The following is a 12,223-nucleotide window of genomic DNA, read 5'->3' as shown; positions in this document are numbered from 1 at the left end:
GTTTTCAATACTCAATGAAAATCAGACTTCCAACCCAACATTCTATAACACAGTCGGTATACTCTCGAATACGGTCAGCAACGATTGCTGTCAATTTTTCATCCATCATAAATAATACAGAAAGACTCAACAAATTTCAGCCTTGACTATCATATTTTCAGGGTCTGGATTAGTAATTACTTCAATTTCTAATTCCTCGGGCGCATCAGATTTATAAATGTCCGCTCGGAACGCAGCCATCATCTTCTCCGTGGGCATGAATTCGTCGCAGCAAATCTTATTTCTTTTCATGTAAGCTCTCACACGCAGGATATTTTCCAGCAGCTGCTGCCCCATTCGATTGCGGGGCTTGCTTTTAACCAGATTCATGCTTTGGAAAATTTTGTCCACGCCAAAGTTAGTAAGCGGCATGGTCAAGAGAGCTATCATGAACGTTCCCAACTCCTTGAAATCGCGCTGCCCATTGCTGTCGGTGTGATTCGCCACTTCGAACCAGAAACATTCCGCGGTAGTGTCGGATGTCTTGATCCAACGTACGTTTTCGAGTCGTCTCCATTGCGAATTCAGCATCATTAGATCCCCGCCGTACAAGGCAAGAAACGGCAAGCTGGCGAGTCTCGGTTTTTTCGGTCCTAACACTACGCTTGGCAACAGATTCGAAAGACTTTCCAACACTTGAATGCTCTGAGGCAGCATCAAACGCAGCTGGGAAGACAGCCCGAAAATAAATTCCCAACACGACCGTTTGGCCTCGTCTATAAGAGTAGGATGCACCACGCTCAGCTCGTTTAGAACCATCGAAAATTTGGCTCCGAAATCCACACTGTTCATTGGCAATTGAACATCGGAATCTTGCAGATTAATTTCCAACAACACCTTCTGCGAAGATATTACGTCGGGCTTTATGATCATTTGAAGACAACGCTTGTAGAGGCCGAGGAATTCTTTTGCAAGCCTGTGTGTAGCACCTGAATCGTTCTCAGTTTGCTTGTAAACCCTTGAAAACTCGTTGAGTAGAGGTTGCAGGAATGAGAAATAAAGCTTATTCAGCGAGTCGTCGTACATGTGAAACAATATCTCGGCGGTGTAGCTATTTTCCTGCGCCTGCACGAGCTGGAAGTACAACTTCAACTCGTCGTAATGTTCCAAAACTTTGTTTAAACATGGGGTTGCCACGAGCCATTTCGAATCGGGCGACATCATCACCTTCATGGCATGGTCGCCGAAATTGATACATTCGTACATATGTTTGTATTTCGATTGGTTTGATGGGGATCGTAGAAACCAGTTGTACGTTTCCGAAATCATAAACTCAATATTCTTCGGCAAAAACTGAAATGCTTTCACCATGCAATGCTGCAAGGAGTTACACATACACTTGATGTGTATTATGTTCTGATTGTATTCTAAAAACTTGGAAATAATCTCCGTTTTTTCGCACGGCTCATCCGTGCAGTCAGTGGCGATACTGCAGCAGTCGCCTATGTTCAACTTATTTTGTTTCAAAAAGTTCAATACAGAAAAGTCCGGATGGCACCCCTCGATTGGCATCAAACCCAAGAAAGACGTGATTATCCGCCTATGTTGCAGGCTGTAATATCTAATCGCTATTCGCAACTGTTTTTCGTACGATGGATCGGTGCTTTCATCAACTATCAAAGAGTATTGGGATTGTTTCAAGTCCTCCAGGAATTCGTAATGCATTTCAGGGCCCAATACCTTCCTTATCAGCATGGTGCATTTGGTTCTGTGCATGGAAAATCGTTTTTGGGTTATATCTCTAATGAGAGCGCCCAAGTGATCGACTGTCAACACAGAGGAATGACATGCAATATGAGCTGCGATTTTCAACGCCGCCGTTTTACTATCCATCGGTTTTGGCGGCTCTTTTGAATCATTCTTCACAATAACATACAAACTTGGGTTTGCCTTTTTCTTGTGAGTCTTTGTCTTTCCGTGGGCTCTCAAATCTTTCAAGTTGCATCGGATATTTTTCTTGCAAACCAAACAGAACGCCTGCGCTTCTTCGCCTTCAACTGGTCTCAACCAGCTCTCCAGGTCTGGGTCTTCCATCCATTCCTTCTTGAATCTGGCACATTGACGTTGCCATTTACCCATTTTATAACTATAGCATCAGAATACCAACAACTTTATGTCTCGACTGTCACAATATATATATATATATCTATAAATCATCAATACCACAATAACATAATGGTGACTAATTATACATGTTGTCTAACATTATTGTATTTAAAATTTACAGTATTGTAACGTCATTGTAATATTAGCATATCAGGTATTATTGCTTCCTGACGGTTTATGTCGAACTAATTATTACACGGCCTTGGCATTGCAGCAGCCAGCAAGTAAGTTACGATTCCGCTGCTGCAATTGATATTTTCTGCAAAATATTTTATAACAAGCGCCAAACTCAAAACAAATGAGGGTGTTGCCAACAATAGGATCTACTTTAACGCGTCGTGAAACATCAGATACGCGGATAGTGAAGAGAGCTTGTACAGGTGGATCTCTATCGAATTATGGGTGATTAGGGCATCAGCTACTTATGATACCGATAAAGGTCATAATCGAAAATACGATCTTATTACCGCGACAATGGAGGTTAGGAACATAGGGTCGGTTTATTACTTCAAGAATAACAGGATGAGTGAGCTATTGTTGAGCCTAGCGGTGTGTAGGGAAGGGTGTATAATTAGTAAGTTCTATATATCTATGCTTTTATACCATCTTAAGCGTTGCGCAACAAATCTAACTCTGTCATCATCAACTAGTGGAAGATCTGGCAACCCATTTAGAATATTCTCAAGGCTAACCTGCGAAAGAAACCGCGAAATATGGCAAGACGCCGATGGGTCGATATCGAGAAGAAAGATTTCGAAGCACACACTGGAGGCACTCGAGGCCCGTCAATTCATTCATTCATTTGGTTCATTTGTTGTTTATATAGTTCAGTTGTTCAGCCTTCACAATGGCTCAATCAGTCAATTGATCAATCAATTTATTATTAACAATTTCATCATTTCAATACACCACAAGACTTCGACACAATGAAAAAAAAGGAAGATGTCGAAACGACTTGGATTAATCTTTGAAATCAAACTTGAATGAAACAAATGACGGGGGGAGATAGCGTGTAGTGGTGAGCGCCAGCGATCCTCGTCCCCCGTGACTCGATGAAGAAAGAAAGGAGCAAGAAATAGCGTCTAAAAAGACCGACGAAGAAATATCAACATCCTAACTCGAAATTAAGAAAAAATGCTAATTTATGCAAGGGAGGAATTGGAAAATTTTCTTTCACAACCAACGATTCCCTTGATTCAAGATATCTTAGTAACCATAAGTACATTAATAACTGATCTGAATAAAGTTGCCGCCATTCACCACAGGACATATCGATCTCCCAGAAAATGGGTGAATCCAATCCAAATCCGTTCAGAAAACAATCTATAATCCAAATCCGACAAAATGTCACAAATCCTGTTTTTTCAAATCCTAATCCTAATCCATGCTCATCTCTGTCAACAGCATAAACCGTAGTTTCACACACGACAACCGTAGTTTCACCGACCAACAAACACGTAGTGATATTATTGCGCACGAAAGCATACTGCTTGATTGAAAGTAATCAACTAAAAATCAAACGGGCCGTTTCTTCTTCACGGGCGCAGCTGTTTTATTCTCCTGAAGTTTTGAGAAAAATTTCTGTGACGTCATCTTCTCTTTCGACTGTTTTCCGCCCTGTAAGAGAACACATATTAAACACCGAGGTGGCAAGAGTCTTCTTCAGTAGGCGATCAGAGTGCTTGGCTTATGCAACCAAATTATTTTCCGTTGCACATACATCATGGGTGAATAACTGAATATATATTGGCAATGCTAACAAATATTTCTCCGCGTGCGCGAAAAATTATCGAGACGATAGATTTCGCATCATCGGGAGGGGCCGCTTACACTTTCATGTGTGCCATGGAGTCGACCTTTATCAAAATACTTTGTCAACAAAAGGAGTTCGTGTATCATCTTAAAATAGTACATTGAACGCTCTCTTATTTCGAGATACGATTGTTGATATACAATGTTCTTTCCAATTCTCTACTAGTTGCTGACAATTTCCCCTGACGAGTGTCAGCCGAAAATATTTGGGTATATTTCAATATGAATCTCGAATATACTATTCAATTGTAAATACTTCTTCACGGTAAACTGCTATTGGGTTAAGTTCAAGGGGTGCAGGTTTGAGTCTGACCCAGGTCGACTCCGGAATCCCATCCTAAGTGTTGGAGGGTCTACCTAGGCTCGTCCTCTTCATCCGATCCGCATAAGCGGTGTCTTACAAAAAGTCTGGAGCAAAAGGGGGCCGTGCTATAAGTTCATCTCAGGAATCATAATAAGCAATATCGGTGTGGTGTAAAATGACCACAGATGTCAATTTGGCAAGACGATGACTAAAAGAAGAAACAGAAAGAAAAAGGTCATGAACTTGCGCCATATCACTGTTCATCCCCCGATTAGGACTGGGGTGACTAGAAAAAAGATCAACACCTTCAGCCAAACCTCAACATCAAGGTTCAATTGCCAATTGACCTATTGTTTTGTTATCACTTCCCAAATGCTACAATGTGTGGGCGAGTTACTGTACCATCACAATTGGAGCCCCCCGTTTGATTCTTGGCAGTAGCAACTTCCGAAGGGTCAGAGGTATATCTGAGATCCTCCAAAGTCCAGAGAAATAACTAATTAGGGACTGATCCAAGGAAGAGAATGATAAAAGAGAGTAAGCATAAAAAAGAAAGGTTAAGACTGAGGATATCAGATTGAGAGATCGCACTTGGTCGTTTCGACATCTTCCTATCTGTTCATTGCATCGCACTGTATATTGTGTGTCTTGAGTAATAATAGTAGTGATACTAATAGAACCACTGATCACGCCACACTCAGAATTTTGATTCAACCCTAATTTTTGTTGTCGACCTTGTTTGCCAGTTTCTCGCAGCACACCCACACTGGTTGAGAACAACTGGATTAGTGGTTATGTTGGGGGTAGGTTGTGTGTTCATAGGCGTAACCAGGATGAAGATTTTGTTTGAGCGAAAATATTTTGACAATGACTTGAATTCACGGATCTATTGTGATGTAGTGACGGATACCTGCAGCACTCTGGTGCCACTTCCCGGCAACTTGGAAGCTTTCTTCAATTGATCGATAGCTTCGATTTGTTTGACCCTTTTGCTTTCGGGGTTGACCTTCTTCATACGCTCCAACTTTGCTTTTGATTGCGCCTGAAACATACGAGACTGTTGCGTGACCATAGCTACCAGAAAGAACTCGAAATACAGATCAAGGTCTCGTGAAAACCAGCATCTCATGAGGAATAGACGAAACGAAACTTCACCTTCACCCGTAACTTCTTTTTCCGGCGTTCGCGTTTTTTGTCAGTCGACGTTTTCTCCACAGAGGACTTTTCCTCAGACATTTTCTTCGAGAATACTTCCTCAGGAGCCAGCACGTCAGATTCGGCGTTGAGCGAAGGCTGAACTTCTTCCCGTTCGATCGTGGGATCGTTTGTGATAAGCTTGATCTGTTGACAGGGTCCCAGTTTTGAATGCAAACATAGGTGCAAAGTTGTGCAATGGTACATAAGGAAGCATTTCAACTTTTTCTGAGTACCTAAGTATGTTTGCCTACTTGAACTACTTAATTACATACTTTGGATTTAAAAAGTAGAGCGTAGTTTGGGATAATTTGCATCACTATTTTTAGTGCTAATTTGAGCGAGATTTTATTTTTTAAATTAAATATTTCATTATAATATCTAATTGAGGTAAATTCATAACATTTATGATATTTGATATATGCAATTGAATAGCTATTGGTGCAGAACGAGTGGTGAACGACAGCCAAAAATAATCGGGTTTCATTCAATATGAATATATTATTCAAATGTATATTGGAGTTCTGTACCTTCTTCACGAGTCTATTTAAATGCATGATATATTGTATATATCTGATATTTGATGAGAGTCAGTCGAAAAGCTTCAAGTGGAATAAATTTCGCTTGTTGCTATAAGAGAGTAAGTTGGTTTGATAAAATAACTATCATGTAGAAGTGGAACTAGACTAGAACAGTAATATTCAACCGGTGTGGACAGGGCACCTCAGGGTGCATCGGAATCTGCATGAGGTGCACCAGCACAAAAGGGTGCATGAGAAACATTGTACTTAAAATCAGGGCCTCATATCCGGCGGGTGAAACTCGTGATTTTGTCGACCTAATTTCAGTAATTAGCCTCTGGGAATGGACCGATATTTGGCAGCCAGATGAAAGCCATGCAAAGTTTTTTTTAGTTGTATTAAGCAATATATTACAATTTCAGACATGATGACCTTCTTTTTAGGTGACACACGCAGTTTATGTAGCTGAACCTGACAGGGGTGCATGTGCATGAGACAGAGCTCTACAACTTTGCACACCACCAGGGTGCACCACTCCAAGAAAAGGTTGAAGAGCAATGGTCTGAAACATAACCACTCGAATATGTTGTTCAAGTGGGCAAAACCTACTTACCGTACTTCAAAAGAGTAGTACTTTGTTACTGATAGCATCTGAGCAGTAAACCTGAACACATCTCACCTCGGGTTCCGGCGGAGGCGCGATGAAATGAAAGTTTGATAACGCATCCAACTTTCGGAAGAGATCGTCCATCTCTCGCCGAATAGCGACGTGATCCTCTGTCTCCTTCTCGTCTGCGTCCTTCTTGCCAGTCTTCTGCATCTTTTCCATGTATTCCTTCTCGTAGATCTGTCCCAGAGTTAGTTTGGATTGACTGGAATCGAGTAGGATCCGCTTCTTGTACTCCTGCGGGTCGTCTAATGAAAATAACAGATATGACGCTATATAATTATTTGAGATTAACGCTTTATGAGAGGGTTTCCTAATCTATAGCCTCTGGAATCGGCAAACAAACGTATCAACAAAAATGATGGGTCAGTGATAAGAGGCCTAAATTTAGAAAGGATGGTTTGAGAATGTCCATAACATCGTGGGTGATGTGACTAATATTGTGAATAGTGGTGGCCTTTTTAAGTAATCAGCTTCCCGAATCTTGCACTCTGAGTACTAAAAACGCTAGGGTGCTGCATGGTGGGAACGGTTGAGAATTGCCGATTTAACAACTCGAAGTTTCTTGTATCATTTCAAAGTGTCTCTGTATCTTAAAATAAAGGCCTATACACGGTAAGAATAGCATCATGTTACCCATACCTGCTGATACGTTGCTTGTTAAGTTGAAGAATAAAAAGTGCCAAAAGAAAATAAAGTGCAAAAAATGTAAGTAACCAACAGTTGAAGTACCGTATCATGCAAGAAGGCAGAAGAAACTAGATAGTATCACCTTCTGGCTTGTATATCCTTTTGACATCGTCCCAAGCTTCATCAAGTATCCGTTGCTTAACGATGTCTTCGATACTTTTCGTGTGCTGTTCAGTGATTTCAACCGGAGGCCGCGCTACGTTCTCAAATTGAAGCGTCTCTTGCAAAAGACTGTTTTCCGGTCTAGCGTGAGCTTTTACCTCCCCTGTACATATTCAGATGATGAGCCGAGAAGCGTTGATGGCATGTTATGATTCTGATGTGGTCGAAGTAGTCATTACTGGTACTCGAGTACAAGTAGAAGTAGCTCAGGACGAGGCTTTGAAGATATTTGCTCATCCATTGCCGAGCCGCCAGTTTTCAAAATCGAGAGATGGATCGTCTTTGCGACCAATTCAAAACGACTATAGTGGAAATGAAAAGTACCGGTAGTCTAAAAGAAGTAAGTAAGTAATAGAAGTAGGCCACTTCCACAATTGCAAAAAGTATAATTACTTTGTTACTGTCCACCCCTGAAGTTTACTAGCACAAGGCGGATGCAACCAGACAGACATAGATCCGGTGGATGTGAAAAGCAAAAGTGGCAAGTAGCTCGAATGCAGGCGTAGTTACTAGTAATCATTTGAACATTCCAAATTTCCACACTTCAAAACTCAGGCAAAAAGCGGAACGATAAAAGCCTGTAAAACTCTCACCTCTCATTTGCCATTCGGCTTGCGTTAACGATTTATCTTCCAACACCGCGATTTTTCTCGCAAGCAATTTTTGATGTTTCTCAAATCGTGACTCGTCTTTACCGGCGTTCGCCTTATCGGTTACTTCCATGGATTTTGATGCGACTTGACTCGAGTCCATAGTCTTCAGACTATCGGGATCGTCAAAATACTCCGAATACTTCAAATGCCTCGTGGACTTCTCGCGAGCATCATCTTCCTCCTGATCGGAATCTTCTTCGTCTGCCGACGACAAAACGTCCTCAAAGTAATCGACGTCGTCTTCGTTCGGTTCCTTTTGTCCCGTTTCAAATTTTCTGTCTTCCTCCTCCAGGAATTTCTCCATTCTGCGTAGGCTGAAAAAGTCGTCGTCCACCTCGGTTCTTTCGAAAGTTTGGATTTTCTTTCTGTCGGCAAACTCGCCTTCGTCACGGTCGACTTCGTCCTCGTCACTTTCCTCGAAATGAAAACCTTCCGCAGAATCGCTTTCTGGAACAAATGAACATAAAAATGTTCAATGTGCCACAAGGAAGTAAAACTATCAGTCATTGACGACACGGATGCAAAGGAATTGTTAAGTTATCAAGTCGGCAGGGTACACCAAGTCTCTGGTCTGACCCAAATGGGACTGGAACCTGCGGCCTACTGATTTAGAGGTGGAATGATTTATCACTACTACAGTGGGATCGATTATTATAAGTTCGCCGATAACATCATTAATAATAACATTAATTAATATCTGTATCCGTGCGTTAAGAGATATATGAATATGGGGTCAACGTTGGCTGCTGTGCAAGCCGCATTCAATCTGAAATTGTCACCAACACTCTTCATAGATGTTCACTAGGATGCAAAATTGAGTTTTCTTACCAATCGATCGTAACAAACGAAAATCTTGGCTAGCGAGGCTTATTGTACCCACATATATAAACAACTTTACAAAGAGTTTGATGAATTTTCAAGAACTTAACGCACCCCAATGAAGTACGGTGACATGTAAGAGAATTTGGCTTGCACAATTTTATTCCTTGATAGTGTCCGTCGTCAGATCTCTACAGAGTTATGATGTTGAAATAACATGTAATGACGTAGCATACTGCCAATGAATTATATTGACCTAAAAAGGCCACAAGCGTCAGCTTTATTTGAGTGAGCAAAAAGCGAAACAACTTTCTGTTGATAGGGGTAGGGGGGAGCACTTGGTGCCTCAATTATGGCCAAGGGGGCATTGTGTCAATCAAGTTTGAGAAACGCTGATATTATACCAATCATAGAAATGACTGTAAAGCTGTTCAAATGAATGCTCCAAAGCTTTAGAAAGACGCCTCAAGCTAGATGCTATATCTCTTGAATATCGGCTGAAACAAGTCAAGTGAGGTACTCAAAGGGGAGAATTTCAGGTTATATCTACCGTACCACAACATGATTACGATCTGACATTACCTTGATCTCCGTCGCCAGAAACTGCATCATCATCGTTTTGTGCTGAATCTAACGAAGCATCTTCATCAGACATTTCACTTTCGGGCTTATCATGAAAAGTGATATCGTCCTCATTTGCAGTCAATATTTCCGCAGCCTTCGAGCATATCGTTGCTTCCTTTTTGTTGAGCAGTTCGAGTTGACCCCATATTTGTTCCTGATCAAAACCGTCGATCAACAATTTTGGAATAGGATCGGGCCGCGTAGACACGTGCAGGGACTTGGAAAAATCGTAAATATTTTTGCACTGAGTCTTGAACGCCTCAAACGTAGATGTGTCTCCTTGTAGGAATGGAAGCGGTGACGTTGTAAGATCTCCTAAATTTTCTTTGAGAGAGGATAAGAAAGAAAGCTCCATGATCTCATGAGTAACAATGTATGTTTGATACACTAACAATAGAATAGAGATCCTAAAAAAAAGATGAGAAAATGTGGTAAAACAGAATAATCGTTGTCTGTACATCCAATGATATCATGCAGAACAAACTCTATACATCTCTCAAGACAACTGTGACATGAATCATGTTCCGGGCCGGGGTACCACATGACTTGAACCACAACATCAGGCCAGTCACAGTCAGTAAACTCCGACTACAATCTAGCACAGATTTTAGCATTTTATAATGTTCAGATCTGAAAAGTATTTTCAGAAAAATCTTTTTGGAATTGAAGCCCAGCGTCACTATTGCAGTGGGTCTTTGGACTCTTTGGGTATGCCCAGTTATCTCAGTTTATAACTTGTACGGTATTACCATTGTCATCCTGAACAGTGTATATAGTCCTGTGAACACTTGATCCAAACATATCGACATCATGACAATTGACAGCTCACAAGTTGGGTTGGGAATAATCTGGGTGAATCAATCAATTCCGAGTAGAATATTCAAGTACCGCCTGCTATGATGTCGTTACAGTAACAATGAGTCGGGAAGTTAAAATATGTAGTTTTTGCGGCGACAAGGAAATAATGCCGGTTACACATCTTCCAAAATATTTTCACTTTGTAAACAATCAGGTAACGTGTTTTTGATGTCTTAGTGTGAAAGCACATAATTTGGTATCCTGAAAAAAATCGAAAAATCTTGTGCCCAGCGTTAGTCACTAAGCCTAAATGAATGATATGCCTGCATAAATCCATGGGGCACTCCCATATTGCCGCAGAGAGTATAACTTGTGACATTTCGTATAGTCATGTGTCACACTCATTTCAGGTCAATAGCACCTTCCAAGAAAGCAAGCTCTTCGCACGTGTCAGTCACAATATCGAAATCTTTCCTTTGGATGGTCTTTCGCTTATTCGCTTGTGTGACTCGATAAATATCTTTCGTTAAACGGTCGATGAACAACTCTGTCGCTTTGGAAATAAGAAACACCGACTCTTGGCTGGCGACGGCTACGTCCGGGTCAGCTTTGATGATCGTTCGGATTCTGGCCAACGGCAATTTGCTGAGTTTTTCAGACTTTTCACCAGAGTCTTCGTCATTTGCTTGAGTCTCGTCTTCTTCCACTATTTGGGGGGAGTCCAGGTCTGTGATGCCGGAAATTTCTGCTGGTTCTTCCATAGGCATGCGTTACCTGCACTACCGTGTCAATTACTGAACTAACAGAAAAAATAATGGTTTTTATAAATGTATTTCATGCTACAAAGGTGCACAGAATATGATTTAGGTGAGGTTGAACTTAATTAAACTATACTATGAAATATGAATCAAGTCGTTCTATATGAGAAATAGTGGTGGATTTGTTCTGGCGATGTCAACAAGTACGAGTACGAGTACACTTTGGTGGCAATTTCACCGATTTTAATGTCATTGTCACATTGTGTATATTGTGGTGTTATTTCTGATATCGGCATATGATTTTGCCTTGCTTGGTGATGTCAGCCTATGCGTAAGGGAGTGGGTAAGGTTAGGTTTCAAGTTATGGTATGCTTATCCTGACATTGTCAAAATATATGCTGAGATTTAGTGACATGACATAGATTGAGTAGGCTCACATGTTTTGACATCGTTAACTTAAAGTCTGGTTTCATCACAGAGGGCTTTATGAGAGTATGCATTGCCGTTAAAGTCAAATAATTTCCCATGTATAAACGATCAAGGCGATAAACATTCTCGCCAAACTTTGCTAGATTACGGTTAACTTGATATATCCTATATAGGAGTAATAATGTTCATGATGAGGTAATATGCTCTGCTGTAAGCTTGTATAATGCTGATTGCTGAAGACTGAAGGGAAGAGCACAGTCCTTGCCTCCTTGTTAATCCCCAAATAATAACTAGGGCAAATATTTTTACAAGAAACAAAATTAATTGCAAACGAAAAAAGTCATTTGCCATTTTGGTAACTTTGCAATCGTGTCAAATTGCTCGACACTGGACAAGTATATGTAAGGTAACACATGCAATAAAACATAGGAACGATGAAATAAAATTAAAGTACAAAATATGTAGGCAATACCTTACCTGTTGAGAAATAAGAATCGTTAGAAGATTACGTTGGCCGTATTTATTTCACTCATTAAATCTCAGTGAAAACGCCGCGTCGGCCTCAGCGCTGGATCTTTATTTACGCATGAGAATGCCTATTTTCCAAACTTCAAGTGGGATAGGCAGACGTTGGATAAATATCATGG

General features: G+C 40.8%; 2 protein-coding genes across 4 annotated transcripts; both read right to left on the bottom strand.

Moving 5' to 3' along the window:
* Positions 1-3,582: 3,582 nt before the first annotated feature.
* Positions 3,583-10,051, bottom strand: LOC145456399 (U3 small nucleolar ribonucleoprotein MPP10-like). Its single transcript, XM_080334518.1, has 7 exons — positions 9,550-10,051; positions 8,089-8,595; positions 7,416-7,598; positions 6,656-6,891; positions 5,417-5,602; positions 5,172-5,303; positions 3,583-3,762 (listed from the first exon to the last, which is right to left on the bottom strand). The coding sequence occupies exons 1-7, from the start codon at positions 10,049-10,051 to the stop codon at positions 3,661-3,663; spliced, it is 1,848 nt and encodes a 615-aa protein (XP_080190644.1). The 3' UTR covers positions 3,583-3,660.
* Positions 9,999-12,206, bottom strand: LOC145456646 (DNA polymerase epsilon subunit 4-like). Of its 3 annotated transcripts, none has more exons than XM_080334741.1 (2): positions 12,054-12,206; positions 9,999-11,188 (listed from the first exon to the last, which is right to left on the bottom strand). In XM_080334741.1, exon 2 carries the CDS (start codon positions 11,154-11,156, stop codon positions 10,791-10,793), a length of 366 nt encoding a protein of 121 aa, XP_080190867.1. In that variant the 5' UTR covers positions 11,157-11,188; positions 12,054-12,206; the 3' UTR covers positions 9,999-10,790. The 3 variants fall into 3 exon arrangements, with proteins under 3 accessions (XP_080190867.1, XP_080190882.1, XP_080190873.1); XM_080334756.1 differs by having other exon boundaries at positions 9,999-11,163; positions 12,054-12,203; XM_080334747.1 differs by having other exon boundaries at positions 9,999-11,183; positions 12,054-12,183.
* Between the last annotated feature and the right edge of the window lie 17 nt (positions 12,207-12,223).

Source organism: Botryllus schlosseri, chromosome 2 (assembly GCF_051294905.1).
Source record: "Botryllus schlosseri isolate E-star chromosome 2, Bs_hap1, whole genome shotgun sequence".
NCBI classification, from domain to species: Eukaryota; Metazoa; Chordata; class Ascidiacea; order Stolidobranchia; family Styelidae; genus Botryllus; species Botryllus schlosseri.
Note: the sequence above shows the minus strand (reverse complement) of the source record. Positions and strands in the feature narration are given on the sequence as shown.

Bases quoted from the DNA above. Each gene is read 5' to 3' on its own strand.
- LOC145456646 (XM_080334741.1), bottom strand. From the start codon at position 11,156: ATGCCTATGGAAGAACCAGCAGAAATTTCCGGCATCACAGACCTGGAC.
- LOC145456399 (XM_080334518.1), bottom strand. From the start codon at position 10,051: ATGTACAGACAACGATTATTCTGTTTTACCACATTTTCTCATCTTTTT. The intron at 7,599-8,088 runs GTGAGAGTTTTA...GAATATGTACAG, and splicing joins AGCCGAATGGCAAATGAGAG to GGGAGGTAAAAGCTCACGCT. The intron at 3,763-5,171 runs GTATCCGTCACT...GTTCTCTTACAG, and splicing joins GTGGCACCAGAGTGCTGCAG to GGCGGAAAACAGTCGAAAGA.